Source organism: Canis lupus, chromosome 1, assembly GCF_048164855.1.
Source record: "Canis lupus baileyi chromosome 1, mCanLup2.hap1, whole genome shotgun sequence".
In the NCBI taxonomy this organism is placed as follows: Eukaryota; Metazoa; Chordata; class Mammalia; order Carnivora; family Canidae; genus Canis; species Canis lupus.
In genome coordinates, this window is record NC_132838.1 from 15,258,300 (window position 1) to 15,278,030 (window position 19,731).

The 19,731-nt window shown below is 47.9% G+C and overlaps 1 protein-coding gene across 1 annotated transcript in view; it reads right to left on the reverse strand.

The window, feature by feature from the left end:
• TNFRSF11A (TNF receptor superfamily member 11a) overlaps positions 1 to 19,731 on the reverse strand; it is a 75,532-nt gene that overhangs the window by 48,394 nt on the left and 7,407 nt on the right. The window contains exons 2-4 of the mRNA XM_072821530.1: positions 7,105 to 7,186; positions 5,779 to 5,904; positions 56 to 199 (exon numbers count right to left, since the gene is read on the reverse strand). Coding sequence (XP_072677631.1) covers positions 56 to 199; positions 5,779 to 5,904; positions 7,105 to 7,186 — 352 coding nt within the window. The remainder of the gene's footprint in view (positions 1 to 55; positions 200 to 5,778; positions 5,905 to 7,104; positions 7,187 to 19,731) is intronic.

Genomic DNA, 19,731 nt, shown 5'->3' on the forward strand with positions numbered 1-19,731 from the left:
CCCGGAGCCGGAGCCGGAGCCGAGCCGAGCCGAGCCGAGCCGAGCCGAGCCGTACCCGGGTGCAGGGCGCCGAAGCCGGGCGCGCACTCGGCGTTGCGGCGGCAGCAGTCGCAGTCGGCGCTCCAGTGGTAGCCCGCGGTGCAGGCGCAGCGGCGCGGGGCCGTCCGGTTGCCGGGCTCCACCGCCACCAGGGCCTTGCCTGCGGGAGACACACAGCGGCGGCTCACCCTCCACCGCCCGCACCCCCCGCACCCCCCCCGTGCTCACCCTCCACCGCCCGCACCCCCCGGCACCCCCCGGTGCTCACCCTCCACCGCCCGCACCCCCCGGCACCCCCCGGTGCTCACCCTCCACCGCCCGCACCCCCCCGCCTGCTCACCCTCCACCTCCCGCACCCCCCGCCCCCCCACGTGCTCACCCTCCACCGCCCGCACCCCCGGCACCCCCCCCGTGCTCACCCTCCACCGCCTGCACCCCCCGCCCCCCCCCCGTGCTCACCCTCCACCGCCTGCACCCCCCGTCCCCCCCGCCCCCCCCCGTACTCACCCACCACAGCCCGCACCCCACCCCCCCGGCACCGCCCCCCCCCCCCCCCCGTGCTCACCCTCCACCGCCCGCACCCACCCCCCCGCCCCACCTCCTCACCCTCCACCTCCCGCACCCACCCACCCACCCCTGCCCCGCCTGCTCACCCTCCACCTCCCGCACCTCCCCCAGCTGCTCACCCGCCACATCCCGCAACACCCCCTCCCCTCCACCCCTCCCCCCCCCCCCCCCCCCGCCCCGGTGCTCACCCTCCACCTTCCGCACCCACCCCTCCTCCCTGGCTGCTCACCCTCCACGTCCCGCACCCCCCCAACCCCAGGTGCTCACCCTCCACCTCCCCCAACCCGCACCCCCACCCTGGCTACTCACCCTACATGTCCGGCACCGCCCCCCGCAGCCCCGCCCCAGCTGCCCACCCTCCACGTTCTGCACCTCCCAGCCCAGGCTGCTCACCCTCCACCTCCCGCACGCCCCCTGCCCTGGCTGCTCACCCTCCACGTCCCGCATCACCGCCCCCCCCGCCCCACCCCAGCTGCACCCCCCACCCCACCCTACCCCCGCCTGGCTGCTCACCCTCCACCTCCCGCACCCCGCCCCCCCCCCCCCCCCCCCCCGCCCTGGCTGCTCACCCTCCACGTCCCGCATCAACCCCCCCCCCCCCGCCCCACCCCAGCTGCACCTCCCACCCCACCCTACCCCCGCCTGGCTGCTCACCCTCCACGTCCCCACCACCACCACCACCCCCACCCCTCATTCAGGACAGTAGCTTTGGGAAACAACCCTACCAGGGATTTCCCTCCTCCACTCCTCTTCTCAATAATTAAGAGTCTTATAGTTTTTTTTTTTTTTTTAAGTCAGTTTTCTCCTCAGGAGGAGGATTAAGAACTGGGGAGCTTATGATCCTTGACTATTTTGGCAAATCCAAAAATAGTCTTCGCAGTTTCTTGGTTTTTAGTAAACTCAAACGTGAGAAATATTCTTAACACGAATGCTAGATCAAACCTGAGAAAAATAGGGTTCTGGAGCCTGGGGATTCATCTTGGGATCCTGTGGGACCACAGGAGTATTCAGAGTAGTGCAAACAGGGGTCACAGGTAGTTAGAAAAGTGAATGCATTACAGAGGCTGAGCCTGATGACACAGTTGGAAGTGAATCTCCCCAAACACTTAGGGCAACCCGTGTGTTGTCTCTTTTCCCACAACACATGGCCAAGTGCTCTCCTCCTTGTCCCTCCTTGCCCATTCTGGTTTCAGTGGAATAGAGGTCATGTTGACACACACACAGCATTATTTGTTTACTCATTTTTGCAATTTCATGTACTCACTAAAATTTCATTATAACCCCCAAATCAGTACTCCTGGCACTTTGGCAGTCATTCTTGGACAAGTGCAGAACAGTGGAAACATTGAGCCACTGGCTGGACCTGCCTGCTCTTAGCTGAGGTCAAACAAAGTCACACTCAGCCTTCTTGTTACAACCCTTATGTTGGAAACAAGCGTCCTTTTTGTGGTCTACTTGGTGTCCCATTTTTGGTATTCCTGTGCTTTTCGTAAATGATTCCACTGCTTAAAATGGCCCATAATCATAGTGCCCAGGTGCTGAGTGGCGTTACCAGACCCAAGAAGGCTGTGATGTGTCTCATGGAGAAAATACGTGTTAGATGAATACATGTTCAAGCATGAGTGACAGCACTGTCGCTTCTAAGAACAATGTTAATGAGTCAAAATATTTACTGAGATGTCTTTAAACAGAAACCCATAAAACAAGGTTATGTGTGGATGGGTTAACAAAAATGTTGTGCCCAGAGGCTCACAGGAACCTAACTCTGTATTTCCCCTAGGAGCAGTGGTTCAGCATTTGCTAGTTCAGAACCCTGACATTATTCTACGAATAACAAGAATCAACGTACACACACACACACACACACGATACAACACAATAATATTCTTTGAAACAGACTTTCGACCCCTATAGGACCCCATCTCACCTGGACTGTCAATAGCCCAGGTACTTAGACTCCTGAGTACTTACAGGAGTTTGTCATGGACTAATGTTTGTGTCCCCTCAGAATTCATGTTGAAATCTTAACCCCCATCGTGATGATACTAGGAGATGCAGCTTTGGGAGGTGATCAGGCCATGAGGTTGGAGAGCACATGAGTGGGATTTGTGTCTTTATAAAAGAGATAGTAGGGCAGCCCTGGTGGCTCAGCGGTTTAGCGCCGCTTTCAGCCCAGGGCCTGATCCTGGAGACCCGGGATCGAGTCCCACGGCAGGCTCCCTGCATGGAGCCTGCCTGTGTCTCTGCCTCTCTCTCACTCTCTCTGTGTGTCTCTCTCATGAATAAATAAAATCTTTAAAAAAGAGAGAGAGAAAAAAATAGTAAAGGGGCACCTGGGTGGCTTAGTCGGTTAAGCGTCTGTCTTCTGCTCAGGTCATGATCTCAGGGTCCTGGGATTGAGCCCCACATCATGCTCTCCACTCAGTAGGCAGTCTGCCTCTCCCTCTCCCTCTGTGTGCTTGCTCTCTATCTCTCAAATGAAAAAATAAAAAATCTTAAAAAGAAGAGAGACAGTAGATAGCTTGCTTCCTCCCTCTGTTCTTCACATGTGGAAACACAGCAAGAAAAACAGTGTCTTGAAATCCTAAAGAGGGCTCTCACCAAGAACCCAACAATGCTGGTGCCCTGATCTCCCACTTCCAGCCTCCAGAACTGTGAGAAATAAATGTTTGTTGTTTAAGTCACTCCGTCTGCGCTACCCTGTGATAGAAGCCTTAATGGCCTAGGACTCAGTTCCAAGGGAAAAGGAAGCAGGCAAACTAGATCCCTGTCTCCTTTGCTGTCTCAAAGTACAGCCAGCAGGGCGGGGATATTTCCTATTCCCATTCTTTTCAGACCAGAGCATGGCAAACCTGGAGAAATCTTCCTGTGTCCCTGTGTGCCCTCTCTGGAGCCCAAATCAGTTGTGCAGCACCAAGGCCAATCTGCATAAACATGTGCATAATGCCCAGAACATATATAGACAAGGGTCACTCCCTTGGAAAATCCTAATTCCACCACCCTTCTCAATTGTGAGTGAATGTAAGCCTGTGTGGTGATGAACAATTTTGACAGAATTTTAAATATGCACCAGGTTTGAGGCTTTAGTCAACTTTAGCAGTAGACAGAATGAATCTTTATTTCCAAGAGACAGCAGTGAGTCAAGGTCATTACTAAGCACTGGGAAAGAAAAAAGACTTGATCAGATGCTTCTGCTCAGTGGAGTTTCCATGTACCTTCTGTGGCCACAATCGGCCAGCTGTCTCTAACACACTTGAAAATTATGATGTTTAAAAAAAACAAAAACAAAAACAAAAACTTAACTCCTAGTTCTGTCCACTGAAAAGAATCTATAAACAAGGATCAATCCGGTCACAATGAACCTCCCTAGCACCCAGACTAGAGGTTGCTAAGTAAGATGTTCCCCCCGGAAGCAATCAGGAATTCTTAAAGAAATGGCTGCTTCGAGTTTGGGGCAGGAAATGTCCAAGATGAACCTGGAAGCAAGGAGGGCTCTTAGAGTCACCTGGGGTCATGGCAAAGACTTGGGCAGGGGGTGAAGAGGTGAGACCATCTGAGCACCCATACAACTAGTAACTATAATCTATTAAAAACACCTCAAATATGTCTGAATGGTTGAGTTTATAATATTCATATAAACCCTTTGGGAAAGCTTGGTGATCAAGTCATTATGTTGAAAAGTGGCAAATAAAGCTACAAGCATTCATTCAGCCTTTCCCATATATACTTTACTTTAGGGCAACAGATAGTTGACAAGGGAAGCTTCCCTTTATAAAGCATTCCAGCCATTCATGAAGAAGGACTGATGGAAGGTCACCTTTCTACAGCTCCTCATGAAAACAGATCTAGGCCTGATGGTCAACCTGTTCATATCAAAAGAAGAGGGATAAGCAGGTACTATATGATCCCTGACCGAACTATATTATGCCAACTATGAAGCAGTTTGGCAAAAAAAATAAAAATAAAAATAAAAAAAATAAAAAACAAAATTAAAAAAAAATACAAACCAGCATCTGATCAGCCTTTTAGATCCAACAACCACTCTACATGAAATATAGGAGATGGGACAAATATGTTAAATGACATCAAAGGAATGCAACCAGCAGAAATCAGACTGATCCACAAGAATCCTGTAACCTATAGGGTTAATAACACAGTTTCTGGGGCAGCCCGGGTGGCTCAGTGGTTTAGCGCCGCCTTCAGCCCAGGGCCTGATTCTGGAGACCCGAGACGTCGGGCTCCCTGCGTGGAACCTGCTTCTCCCTCTGCCTGTATCTCTGCCTCTCTCTCTCTGTGTCTCTCATGAATAAATAAATAAATAAATAAATAAATAAATAAATAAATAAATAAATCTATCTTAAAAAAAAAAAACACAGTTTCTCCAACAGAGAGATTAAATGGAAAAAGAAAAAAGGGAGAGAAGGAAAGGAATCTTTAGGTTAAGGGACATACTTTGATTCTGATTCCTACAATTAAACTATAATTAAAAAATTTTTTTTAATTTTTTTTATTTATTTGTGATAGTCACAGAGAGAGAGAGAGAGAGAATGAGGCAGAGACACAGGCAGAGGGAGAAGCAGGCTCCATGCACCGGGAGCCCGACGTGGGATTCGATCCCGGGTCTCCAGGATCACGCCCTGGGACAAAGGCAGGCGCCAAACCGCTGCGCCACCCAGGGATCCCTTAAAAATTTTTTTGAGTAAAAGAAAAAAGCTATAACAGTCTGATAGGAGATCAAACTGTAGAGTTAGTAAGACACTTAGGGTTCAGGAGAAAGATGAGAGTCAGATCTAGCTTTGAGTCCTGCTTCTCATTTGTTAGCCTTGGAAAAGTCACCCAACCTCTCCTGGTCTCCGTTTCTTCCTCTTTAAAATGGGTTAACTGTGAGGACCTGGCAGGGTTTCCGTGGAAATTAAGTAACAACATACACAGAAACATTGTGGCAATGTTTTGTCAACTGTTAACATATATGTTCCCTGATTAAACTGAGACACAATTATTTTCCAGGACAAAAGTGTTGAATGAAGAATGTCACAATGTTTCTGTGATCTGAGACACTTACTTCTGGGGCTCCAAGGTCGGAACATCTTCCTATGCGCCCCCAAAAGAGACAGCACTGCTGTATCTGAAAATACCCCTCATCCACACTTCCCGCTGGTATGACTGACTTACCTGTGTCACACACTTTATGCAGCAAGCATTTATCTTCTTCATTCCAGGTGTCCAAGTATTCATCCGGGCCACAGGGCAGGCACACACTTTCAGAGGTAGTAGTGCATTTAGAAGACATGTACTTCCCTTTAATTTGCAGGAAAAAAAAAACACATACACACACACCAATGAAAAATATCCCCCCAAATAACAAAACAACAAAGATATACCAATTTACTGGATCATTTAAAGAACTCCAGGGAGTCCCCTAACACAGTATGGAACACGAGATGAGGCCACCTATCAGTGACGGGCTCCTCAGGCCTCCCAGTTAGCTAGAATGACTTCTAGGTTTTCTGTGCCTGTGGTCACAGCAGCCAGATAGTTCATCTCAGCAAAAGATCATCCTTTCCACCCCACATGTCAGCTGACCAAGGAAAATGATGATGGTTTTCAAACTGGTGCCTATAAAACTTGAGGGGCTCCCTGGGGACTAAGCAAGAATTTCATTTTGCCCCTGCCCTCCTATCTTCAAAATTCCCTCTATTATCAATCTGGAGAGTTAACTTCTTTTGTCCTATGTGTCCTGTGGGCCCTCAGTTAAAAGTATGACCAGAGCATGCGCGCGCGCACACACACACACAAATGCATGTGTGCACACACACACACACACACACACGCACCCATGCAGGCTCAGGAAATCACTGGATCTTGGTTCTGCACATCTGAGAAATATTTATAGCTTGACTACCTAATGGATCTTGATGTAACGTAACCACCGTTCCTAGAACGATGAGCGAGTGAGGAATCTGTGGACCTGGGACTTCACCGAGGCTATAGAAATATTCGGGCACACTCTGGCAGAGCAACTATGGGGAAGAGGTAACCAGTCTCTTGAGGAAAAGGTATAATAGGGCTTAGGCAATTTGCAGTGGCAACGACTCCAGTATGGTTATTCTCCCCGCCCCCCCCCCAAATTTCACTATAATACTTTTAAATAAGAGTTGCATTTTACGTGTTGAAAGTTTGAATTGCAAAGTGCTAAAATAAGGTTTTAAAACCTTGCCTTCTCAAGAAAGAGTATTTTAGAAAACCGTATTCCAGCATATATTAAATACTAGTTTCAGCAACTGCTTGTGATTTTATCTATGGAAAGGTCTTTGTCTTCAGAGTGGCACACATTACTACCTGCCACTCTCATAGAAAGTCTATCCAATTTCTTTCTTTCTTTCTTTTTTTTTTTTAAATCTGGAAGGACTGAAATTATTCCTTGGATTACAAAAACTAAATAAATGAAAGCCCTACCCACTTTTGAGGAACAAGGAAAGGTGACTTAGAAATACAAACCTGGTTCACATTTATTACAGCACCGTCCGAAATGCTCGTAATGCCTCTCACGGGTACACGGAGGTGTGATCTGAAAAGTCACCTGAAAGGAAAATTGACATCAGGTAGAGAGTCTGCACAAGTCCCTTCTGGATAAAATGAAAGGTGCAATATTGAATTTCATTTCCGAAAAGCATAAGAAAACATCATAAACAGTCCTAAAACTGCTCTATGTGATATTATCTCCGCCTAAAATGTCACTTTGCTACAGTAGCCCATTCCCCACTAAGAATGTATAAAGCCAGGATGCCTGGGTGGCTCAGTGGTTGAGTGTCTGCCTTTGGCTCAGGGCATGATCCCAGGGTCCCGGGATCGAGTCCCACGTCGGGCTCCCTGCATGGAGCCTGCTTCTCCCTCTGCCTGTGTCTCTGCCATTCTCTCCTCATGAATAATTAATTAAATTTAAAAAAAAGAATGTATAAAGCCAACTGACACTGGTATAAAAATCCATTTAAGCATTTAAAAATATTCTGGTTATGGGGCGCCTGGGTGGCCCAGTCGGTTAAACGTCCGACTCTTGGTTTTGGCCCAGGTCACAATCTCAGGGTCCTGGGATGGAGCCTGGTGTCCAGCTCCATGCTCAGTGGAGAGTCTGCTTGAGGATATTCTCTCTCTTTCCCTCTGCCCCTTCCCCTGCTCACGCTCTCCCCCTCTCTTTTTCTCTCTCTAAAATAAATAAATAAATAAATCTTACAAAAAAAATATTCTGGTTATGCTCATAGTTGTAAGATGGATTACGGTCACATGGTGGACAAATGCTCATCAATGTTGAACATAAGGAGGCCCCTTTAATACATGTATTATATATACCAGGAAGGTCAAATTTGGTCTTACACACTTTCTCTGATTTTTATAAGATGCTTAATACTGCTTACCTTTAAAAATTTAAACATGCAGAGAATGTTGTAAAGCAGAAGAGCTGTCATGGGAACCCTGTGGGGTTGGAGCTCGGAGTCTTGACCGCCTGCTGGCCGGGAGAACCCCGCCCCCCCACATACACACACAAGCTGCTTAAGGTTTTTGAGCCTCTGTTTCATTTCTGCATGATTCTAGTACAAATATAATTTGCAAATCTGCCTGTCTACATAACACAAAACAACACAAAAAGCCAAGTCCCGTACAATCACTCAGAGATTCTTATCACTTCACCATAGAAAAGCTCTTCTCTGCATCAGCTTTCTCGGTGTGAGAGAAACAACAACAGTCCTGTTGACAGGTGGCCATGTAGGACTCCAAAGGGCACAACCAGGGCACAACCGACCCAACAAATGCTTTGTACCAAGGGGCAAGTTCCCTGCTGGGTCTCAGGGATCCAGAGTTACAAACCCTGCCCTTAAGGGGCTTACACACACCCCGGTGTTCAGCACCACCACCACCTCCCTCCCCATGGGCAGGTGGGGCCCTATCTCAGCTGGAGAAGGTCAGGGAGGCGGTCCTAAGGGATGTGATAAGTGAGCTCAGTCTTACAGGATGCAGAGACATTGGCCAGAGGGTGGAAAAGGAACTGGCAGCAGGGAGGAGGGCAGGGAAGAGTACTTAAGACTCTGTGAATAGTTCAACAGAGGCCCCAACGCCTGAAATGGCTTGTGCGGTGGGGGTGGCCACAGAGGTCCATCAGCAGAGCTGTAGGAGACAGTAAGACAGTTCACCCAGGGCTTCATCTGCCTACTCAAGAGCCTGGACTGAATGTGTAGAGAAAACAGATCTTAGAAGAAGCCACGTATCCTCCACTTGGACGGCTTCCTCAGTGATGGGAGGAAGTTTGATGAAGGGAGCATCGTACCCCGAACACCCTGGGCTGGCTGGGTGGGGTGTGGGGGACACAGCCAACATGGACCTCTCTGACCTCACCTTGGCCTGGCAAAGGGCTTACAGGAGGGATGGGGTGGAGAGTGAGGTCAGTGACAAGGTCACCGTGCTCCTCCCTAGCACCCAGACTAGAGGTTGGAGCCAGCTGCGCCAGGCAGGTTGTAGCTGGGCTCGGCCCGGGACGCTGCGCACTGGACGCTCTCCGCACATTCACTGCAGGACAAGGACAAGGGCCGTGAGCCCAGTGGAAACTAGGAAGAATGAGAGAACAAGAACCACCCCTCCTCCCTCTTTTTTTTTTTTTTTTTTTTGTCTTCATAGGAATCCGTTGCTCTGTAGGGCAGCCCTGCTCAGTGTCCAGCACAGTCGTGGATGCGCGTGCAAGAGAGATGAACAGAAGTGAAATGGTAAAGCTGAGTGTGGTCAAGGCAAATGCTAATCAATCGGAATCATCTGAGCCTAATGATATGGGAGCACCCCTGCCATGTTGATGACAAAGGCAAACAAGAGAAATATGTGGTTGGGCCTCATTTCAGATGATAAAGGTTATCAATTGCTTCTGACCCATTCGAAAGCGGCAACAGTCTCTGTGAGATAAGCAGAGGCTTTGTGTTAGACACAGAGAGGTTCTTTTTAGGGGAATTTGGTAAGAGGGCTGGCTGCTTAGCACACTGTCAGGCCACTGGCTGTGTCCCGGGCTCCAGATCCTGGTTCCTGCGGAGCGCCAGCTGATGTGAACATGTGGACAATTTGCCCGTTCAGGAGGGTGGCCGCGATTCATTCAGCTGGTTGTCCCACCCAGGGGTTTTACACCTCTTGGCAAAAAGGGGGAAGTCATTGACTCCAGATGAGACCAGATGTCATAGCTCCTAAACGGATTTTCACAGACTATTCCTTCGAATTCATTCCTCTCTCCTAAGCTTACTGTGACTTTACACCTGGCCGTGTCTTCTTTTTTTTAAAAAAATCAATGTATCACTCACATAAAGTTCACCCTTCGAGAGAGTACAAGTCACCCCTAAACCGACATATCCACTTGACAGAGCAACAGGACTTACAGATCCTGTCAGAAGCCGCAGCAATTTTGCTACTAGAAAATTTGCAATGGGTGAGGCAGAAAATTAAGGTATTAATCTAATTTGAGGTACAGCTTAAACAGAATGTATTTTTGTTCTTTAGGCACATTATATACTTTGCAGTATGCCTTCAAACCTTCAAAATGGCAAAACCTATACAACTTAAAAGGCTACATACACATAGACCTATATCTAAGGGAATATGGTTTGGGGGCAAATACAAAGAATCTGGAAAATTGTCTTTAGGATGCCTGCACATTCAGAACGCAAGCCATGCCTTTGTCCTTTTTTAACTCTTCCATCTGGCTCTCTCCAACTTTCTCTCCCTCCACCTGCAGAGATGTAATTATAGGATGAACCCTCTTACTAGAGGACTTTGCCGCTCCCCGGACCTAGTGCAGCATGTGGGGGCTGCCTTCTGCAGGTCTCACTCTGGTCCCATGCTCCCCACCCGGGAGCAGGCTTCCAGATTGCTCTCTCAATTGCAGTGCCTGTGTTTGTAGCTATTAGGAAATCCAGATCTCTGATTTGCTGGCCTGTCTTGCTTCCGCTGGTCCCCTGGGCACTTGTCTCACGGTGCTGCAGGCTGGCTCTGCCCGCCTGCCTCCCAGCTCCCAAGTGTGCATCCTGCCTGCTAGGGCTTGGTTTCCGTTAGCCTGCGCTAGATCTCCTTTATGCACTGAAGCTCCTTTATGCCAATCCCCTTCTGCCTGGATGCCTTGCCAAAGACATCCTTTGAATGCCACTTTTTGGTGTGAATGAATGGATACCTGCCAGCCCCTCCCAGTCCCCTCCTCCTCTCGCCTACAGATTTTGGTTCTGATGTCCACCATCATACCAGGCTCCTGGAGCCCCTGCTGGTCCTCAAGCCTTCCCTTCCAACTGCTCAGAATTTGGGCCTAATGCCATCCTCCAAGACCAAGCTCTTGGTCTCAGACCAAGACCAAGCTCTCAGACCAAGCTCTTGTGAGGTGGTGGCTATTACTGTTGGTAGCAACCTTAGTCAGACAATAGTTTGCTAAAAAGCTGTTCCAGCTCCAGCCTTATAGAAGTGCACTCCCTGAGCAGAATAGGGGAATTTAGCATAAGGCTGCAGTTAATGGGGTGACTTCTTGGCTCACCTACAGTCTCCTTTTGCCTTTGGTAACTGAACTGGCATATACATCCTTTTAGTTAGATCTAGATCTTTCTTTCTAGTTCTCCTTTAAGATGGACTTGTTTCCTCCTAAAATAGAGCTTTTGAACCATAGTTGTTTCCATTAAACAAATAGAGCAGAACCACTTTTCTCGTTATTTGGGGTGCCCGGTGGCTCTGGCAGTTGAGTGTCAGACTCTTGGTTTTGGCTCAGGTCATGAGCCAGGGGTGGCGAGATGGAGCCCCGAGTCCAGCTGCACACTCAGTGTGGTGTCTGCTCAAGCAAGATTCTCTCTTCCTCTCCCTCGGCCCCTCCCCACTGCGCTTGCACACGTGCATCTGTGTGCTCTCCCAAGTAAGTGTCTAGTTATTAAATAAATAATACAGTAACATGATACAAAATTCAAAATGAACAACAAACTTTTGCGGGGGTCCCCCCGCCACCCTTCTCCCACCCACTTCACCCAGAAGGTACCAGTGATGGTTCCCGTGTGCATCCCTCCACAGGCTTAGGGCAGAACTGACCTGTGATCCACCACCTGTGATCTATTCTACAGAACAGCTGCCCTGGAGGCCAGCTGGGGGTCAGGTCTGTTCGCAGCACTTGTGTTTTGGGGAATACAGTGGTACCTATAAGTCTTAGGAAAAAGAAAACAAAAACACCCAGACATGTGTATCAACAGGATTCTACTACAGTTCTTGATGAACTCCTAAAATGATGCTTGGTTCACAGAGTTTATGTCAACTGACCTTTGTTTTCTAATAGAGTTCCCCTGTTTATAGCAAATACGCTTTACATCATCCCCCACCCACATAAATTCCTTGGAAAGTCCTTAAAAAAAAGAGGGAGGGGGAGTTAAAATGGGAAGACGATACACTTATTTGCCTTCTGTTGCTTTACTTTCTTGTATGTTTTGTGTCGTGTGTGCATTTTTTTCGGGGCATACAGGCTGCTTTTTTATTTTAACAGATGACAAACTCGCCCAGAATAAGCATGTCTACAGTCAGTGCAAGGCTTTAGGAGGCAGGAGAAGGACAATAAATTGTAAATCAAGTTTCTCTTTAGAAAGCTACATGGATTTATTTCCCAATGCAAAGCCAAGTGGGGTCTAATTCTGAAAAATCCAAAGCTGGAGAAACATGACCTCTCTGTCAGTGGAGCTACAGAGACCAATGGATCTATATTTAGATCCTGTAGGGAAGGTTGACTTAAATATTTATTTTTTGTGCTGTTAAGCAACCCAATTGTAGTGAAAGTCATTATGGATACTAAAATTACTTTCTGGCTCTACTGAAAATTCATGCTGACATCTCACAAAGCAGACAGAAGCTTGGCCCCTTCTGTCAAATCAAGGGGAAAAGAACCCAACCCAGAAAAACAAATGAGGGATTTTCCATAGATTTTATTTTATAAAATATCATCCGTGACTATATTTGAGAAATTTGGCTATAATTTAAGTAAAGATGGTATCAAATTTCTGAATGTTGCAGAATTGAAAGATGTGGTTTTTGTTAAGAAAGAAACTATGAAATGTGAAACTAACACCTCACTTAATAGTCCTGCTGCCCTTGAGAAAAAGCATCCTTAAAGAAAGTCACCATTGAAACTGCCCCTGCTCAGAAGAGAATACAAAGTACTAGTGACCTGTGTTCCCCAGAGCTGGTTTACGAGGACCATCTCACTCCAGGAAACTGTCTCTGAAGATTTTGTTTTTACAGACAAATAGACAACAAACAAAAGATGACAGTGATAAAGATAACTGAGCAGATCAGAGCAACCCAGCACATGCTTTGTTCCTCATACACTTTCTTTGAGAATCTTTTTCTCTCAGCTGGCTGAGAAGACAGGCCAGAGAGGTCTGGGTCTCTGCCCTCGCAGACATTTCAATTAGTGTGTCAAAACCCTTCGAGTCGAGATGTTCTGAGGGACCTTTGCGGTTTTGCTCCTTTCTTGGTTCCTTTCCTCCTGAAGCTTCCAGATGCCGTTTTCTACGTTATCTGTTCTCGATCACAGCACAGTCATAGGTCTATTAATCAAAAGAAAGCATCCCGCCCTCATGCTTCTTGGTTAAAAGTTCATAACTAGAAGTGGAAATGACACAGGAGTCATTCGTAAGCTCAGAGGTCCGATAAGACAGGTTTCTATAGAAAAAAAAAAAAAACACAGAAAAATGAAATCCTAATTGACATGCCAGCATGTAGGAATTCTACAGAACAGAGAGAGGGGCCAGGAGAGGGAGGGAAGAGGGGGGCATGGGATAGGGAGGAAGGGCCTGGCCAGGCCACGCCCCTGGGGAGGGCAGTGGGCTCCAGGGCAGGATTTCTCTAGCCAGTGCTCAGAACTGAGCTTCCGGTTTGGCTGGGATAAAATGCTTGACATTTCTTTAATAAAATCGTCTACACTGGGACGCCTGGGTGGCTCGGTAGTTGAGCGTCTGCCTTTGGCTCAGGTCATGATCCCGGGGTCCTGGGATCAAGTCCCGCATCAGGCTCCCTGCATGGAGACTGCTTCTCCCTCTGTCTGTGTCTCTGCCTCAACCTCTCTGTGTGTCTCTCATGAATAAATAAATAAAATCTTAAAAAAAAAACTGTCTACATTTCTACAAATGGAAGACAAGGGGGAGGGCAATTCTAAGCCTTAGTCTTCTCATCTGTAAAATGGGGCTAAGTATTGCACTCCTCCCACTCTAGTGAAAATCAGATGTGATAATGCTTGTAAATGAGGTAGTGCTGTCAAGTGGCAATACTCAGAAAAATTAAGGCTCTGCATCCTCACATTGAAGCTGAAGACCTCTCCAGCAAGCTCTCCAGAATGAAGGGAGGTAACTGCATTATTCACCCAACACAGTGGTGTACCCCTGGCCAGTGGTCAGTGATGGGGAGGCAGTGGGGGGCAGATTCTTCTGTGCACACCTGAGCAGGATTAGTAAACATCCATTACTTAGATCCTTCCCTGAGGGAGTAAAGGGAATACTGTCCCCAGAAAAGAGAAAGAGGGTGGGAAAGAGAAGGTGGGGAACCAGCCACAGGAAGATTGTGAAGGCCTGGCAGTTTCTCTGAGGACACCATTCCTGTTTACCTGTAACCTAGCAATGATCAGTCAAGGGGATAGCAGAGTATTTCAGCTGGGCGACTGGGGAAAAAAAGTGTTGTTAATCAATCAAAGAGGTTTATTTTTTTAAAAAGCATCTTTGCACATAAAGATGGGTTTTCTCATGGGACTGAAATCATGACAAGTGGTCAGACTCATTTCAGTGGTTTTCTGTCTGGGGATTCAATCCATGACACAGGCCATGCTTGGGTGAGGGTAGAGATATTTTACTCAGGGCGTCTGCTGATAAAGCGGCTGCTAGATTATATCTGCCAGTGATTTCTGTTAACTAGGACATAACTGAGTTATGACCAAATGGCCTTCTAGACATTTTCATTTTAAATAAACTTGATAGAATTTCAAGCTTAGAGATTTACAGAGTAAGTATCAGACTCATTTTCCTTTTGTACAAACCGAAGATTCACATTTCGTACTTCAGAACAACATTACACAGGTATCTATGAAGACAGTATGTTATAAAGGCACAAAGAGAAGAAACGAGCAGCTTTTGGGGAATCCCCCATGCACCCCAACAGATCACCTAGCATACTCCCCTCACCTGGGAGACACTGAGCTAGGCGACACATTAAAAAACTTGGGGACACCTTTAAACCAGCCAGGTACGTGGCCCAAGTCATAATGGAAGTAGATTCAGAGAATCAGGGTCTAAACAGAAGACTCTCTGAGTGTTTAAAATATAATTCATCTCACAGTATATTTTACACACAACCCTTGAAAAAAATCTGCTAAAAGTGAGGCTTACATATTATCCGATTAACATGAAAAGATGTGTCTAGTTTGTTTGAGAGACTGTGAAGATTATGGTCACAGGTACTGTGCTAATTGACCTGCCACTAAAGGATCTGGAAGAGGGGTACCTGGGTGGCTCAGCTGGTTAGGCATCGGCCTCTGGCTCAGGTCATGATCTCAGGGTCCTGGGAACGAACCCTGCATCCAGCTCCCTGGTCAGTGGGCAGTCTGCTTCTCCCTCTGCCCTTGTCCCCCTGCTTTTGCTTGCTCTGTCTCAAATAAATAAAATCTTTAAAGGATCTGGAACATTCTAAAATGCATTTTATGAATATGTTTCTGGTGACAAAGAGGATGTAGAACTCCAACTCAAAGGGCATTCATCACACCTGGTTAACTCCTACTCACCTGGTTGAAAATCACAGATAGGAATCAACCCCTTCCCCATATACAGACCACCCTCCATAAAGGGGTTGTGATTCATTTACTCATTGTGCAAGTAACAGAGGAAGGCTAGTCATTCCTTTGCCTGTCCTTCACTGTGCTTATGCCCAGAAGACACATTCTGCTCTAGTCCAGGATTTAATTACAGATGCCATCTATGTCCTTAAAAGCTCTGCTATCATCAGACTTTCAAAGCTGTCTTTACTGAGCCTTCACATACTTGGGCAAGGGTTTGGCTTGGTGCAGGACTAGAGAAATTAGCTCATCCCTGGTCTCTCAAAGTGTTTAACACTGGACACAGGCACAGATAGAAAGACAACTGTAACAGACAGAGACCCACATGACAATGCAAGTCCTGGTGCATGTACTGCAAAGAGCCAAGTCCCTCGGAGTCCCCGGATTTGGCCCTCCCTGGTCATGGGCAGGGAAGGAGAGAGAGCTGGGCCTGGGACACGTCTTCCCCAGCTCCAGGACTGGGAGGCAATCACAGAGGGAGGTGCACAAAGCCTGGAGGGCAGGGGTGAGGGCACAGGCCTAGCAGGGAGCAGTGAAGGCTGGTGCTTGGGCAGGTGGAGGGAGACAGAGGTGGGAGCAGTGGGAGCTCTGGGGGGAGGAAGGGGAGGAGGAGGAGGAGGAGAGAGAGAGAGAGAGAGAGAAACCTTGCTTATAGTCCGCAGGAGAAGACCGACAATAAACCGACGTCAAATGCAATCTGGTTGGAAAGACTAGGATAAAAGAAATAAAAGAGGATAAAGGTGATGTGATGAGCTCATAAAGGGGAACCTCTGGTCAGATGACACTCAGCGGAGACCTGGATAAAGTGAGGGGACAAGCCAAGGTCACAGCAAGTGTGAGGAGGAGGAGCACGGCCAGTGGACATAGCATTTGCAGAAGTGCACGGGTGCGCGGCAGGGCTTGATTAGGAGGAGCAGGAAGGGCCGCGTGGCTCAGGGGCAGGAAGTCACACAACGGATTACATAATCACCCAGATCTGGAGGTAGGGCACCCCCCGGCGCTCCCACTGCGCGGCGCTGACTGCAGGTTCCCACCGGACGGTGACTGACGCCCAAAGGGTGAAATAATAAGCACGTCGTGCTGTTTTCTTTACCAGGCAGGAATTGCAACGTCTGCCCTAAGAGTTTACTTTTTTGTTTTTGTTTTTGTTTTTTAGTTTTAATGGTGATAAAATGCACATCATGTAAGACTTACTATCTTTTTTTAAAGGAGATGTATTTGTTTTGATTTGAGAGAGAGCGCATGCACACGAGCAGGAGGGGCAGATGGAAAGAGGGAGAAACTCAAGCAGACGCCCCGCTGAGCGCGGAGCCCCACGCGGGGCCGGATCCCACCACCCTGAGATCGCAGCCTGAGCTGAAATCAAGAGTCAGACACTTAACTGACTGCACCACCCAGGTGCCCCAAGCATTTACCGTCTTGGCCATTTTTCCATAAGATGTTTTGGAAATAGATACTATGAACAGAAAAAAAAAATCTGACTTGGATCAGGTTTGATGAAAAAAGCACCTCAAAAACGTAGAGTAACATATGGCCTATTGGACGTCCTGACATACTCGCCATTCTAACTTAGCCGGCATGAAGCACCTGCCTCTCTGAGACCCCAGCAGCATCTTCCCCTGACCACCTGGGTCCCAGGTGTGCTCCTTCAGGAGAACCGGGAGGCTGCGCTTCCTGAGAAGGGGCCTATCAAAGCTCTATTGATTTCTGCTCAACCCTCTACCCTACTTTCCTCACAATACATTCATTATCTCTGCTCCTTGAAAAGAAAACATATGGCCCGAAGGAAAATGAAGAAATAATCTTGCATTTCAAAACTTCAATTGCAAGTGTCTTTGTCTTCCAGGGAGATAAAGAGGGAAACGAGTTCACAGCTGTGGGCCACTTGAAAGGCAAGTGCAAGGACCGTTTGTTTCCTAAACACAGTAAGGAGGATGGCTTTGACTTGTCCCTGTATTATCACCCAGAGGCTCCCCTCCCGTGAATGCTCCTTTATTCTCCCAATGCCAGGCTTTTCTTTCTTTCTTTCCTTTCTTTCCTTCCTTCTTTCTTTCCTTTCTCTCTCTCTTCCTTTTTCTTCCTTCCTTCCTTCCTCTTTCCTTCCTCTCTCTCTCTTTCTTTTGTATTCTCAATTTTTTTTTTTAACTTGTATTCACCCGAGATGAGAACTACTTTTCTCTTCATTCCTATAGTAAAAGTCAATGACCGTGCTTCCAGCAGCTCGCTGGTCTGCTGCTGAAGGCCAAGTCTCCTTCTGGGCCCTGCCTCCATTCCAGGGATGCACCAAGCTAATAAGACTACTGGCCCCCAAAGTGGCCAGAGACTGGACTAGATGATGGCACCTGGCCCTCAGAGTCAAGCCCAGCGCTGCTTGAATGTGCACAGAATCACCTGGGAATCTTATGAAAATGCAGATTCTCATTCAGCAGGTTTGGGATGGACCCTGAGATCTGCATTTCTCACAGGGTCCCGGTGCTGCTGCTGCTGCTGCTGCTGCTGCTGGTGGTTTCTGTGTAGCAAGGCCAGAGATTACATTAAAGACCAAGATCCAGAACTTTCTCAAATCCCCAAACACCATACAGTCATCTCCATCTATGTAATGGGTCTTGAGAACCACGTCTCCCATTGCTGGAATCAGACACCATTTATCTTGAGTGGAGTGAGCGAGAATTGGCCCTTCTGAAACACTGAGTATGTGCCAGGCACTATGCTCGAGACTTTTCTTAACTTCTGTATCCTCACAAAGCGATGGAGTAATCTGCTTAAAGGGTTAATGATGCAGCAAAGGCATGTAGCTAATGTTCAAATGTTAAAATGATGAATAATTTTTTCCTGAAGGACCGCTGCGATCTCCTAACTTCCCTTTACAGGGACATAATCGTTTCCTACTAGTTCTGGATGAGGCTGGAGCTCCCAAGCAGGAGCTTGGAAGGGTTACCCACCAATTTGGGGCAAAAATTAGAGCAATCCTGGGGGAAGAGGGCTGCAAAATCAAAATGGGAAATCTCTCTCTGGGCTCAAATTCTCTGTTCTGATACGAACAGGACACAGATCTGCCCAAGGGGCACACAACACAGCTGCCCCAGGTCACTTGCGCCCTGGAAGAAGGGCCTCTCCCCCTTGGAGGAGCTCCTCCTTTGAGGTCCCTTTAGGCTCCCTCCCCAGGCCGAGCAGCCAGGAGCTCATGACTGGTCTTCCCTGGCCTATGAGGACCACTCCGCACAGGCAAGAGGACAGTCAGCTGTACGTTCTGCTACGCTGCTCATTTGTGACTTTACATATTAGTAGGAAATTATTCGAGTCCTGGCAGAGTCGCCAAAACAAAAACAAAAATACACACAAAAAAATAAGACCTTAGTACACACTTACAAATAAGTAAGACCCCAACTGGGCCCTGGAACTCATCATAAGGGGGCAATGTTTTAGGATTTCATATAAAACATTCTAAACCTTGTCACCATTAGAAAGTCATGGGCTAAAGTTCGGGACAGAGAGTCATTCCAGTTGTGCTCCCACTGAACTTCCTTCCCCCAGTGTCTTATGCTCCATTGTCAGAGGTTTGGGGTCCGTACCTGGGTTTCTTGCTACTGTGCGTTGGTGAAACACCATATTGCCCTGCACCCAAACCCCACTGGAGGCTCCCTCTCTCGCTCCAGGGGAGAGCTCTAGACCTGACGGTGACCGGAGGCTACGTCCGTTTTGACCCCCTTTCTCCTACCACTTAGGGCAGTGACTTTTACGGTACTAAAAAAGTCATAACAGGAAGGAGTTAGATTCATGCCATGGTAGGCATCAAAATTGGAGCGAGAGAGGAGTCCCCAGATTCACTGTCATTAGTCATCCTGAGGCATACAGGATGTCTCATCCACACAGAGCCCGACAGGTGGTAGGAGGGGGCCACACACGGGACCGTGAACTGGCAGGTGCAGGAGCAGGGCTCTCGTACGGTTTATTTCTGGGGGTGGGGGAGGCACAGAGGAGTCAGAGATGCCTTTGCTTTAGGAAGTGGCCGAGGTGATTCAATATATCACATTTCTTTTCCTCCTGAGTCAGGGATCAACTGGCCCACGGACCCTGTGCTGGGTACTCAGGGTGCTGCTTTAAACTTGACTGGCCTTAAAATCACAGCATCTTTCTTTTTGTGAAACAGCAGTTAATAAAGGAAAGGCCTTAGGAGCATACATCCTCAAGCACACTTGCAGACTGCTTATGGGATTTTCCCAAACACTAGAAAGCTTGCTTCTGTGCCACCACTCCTGGAGGGTCTTGCT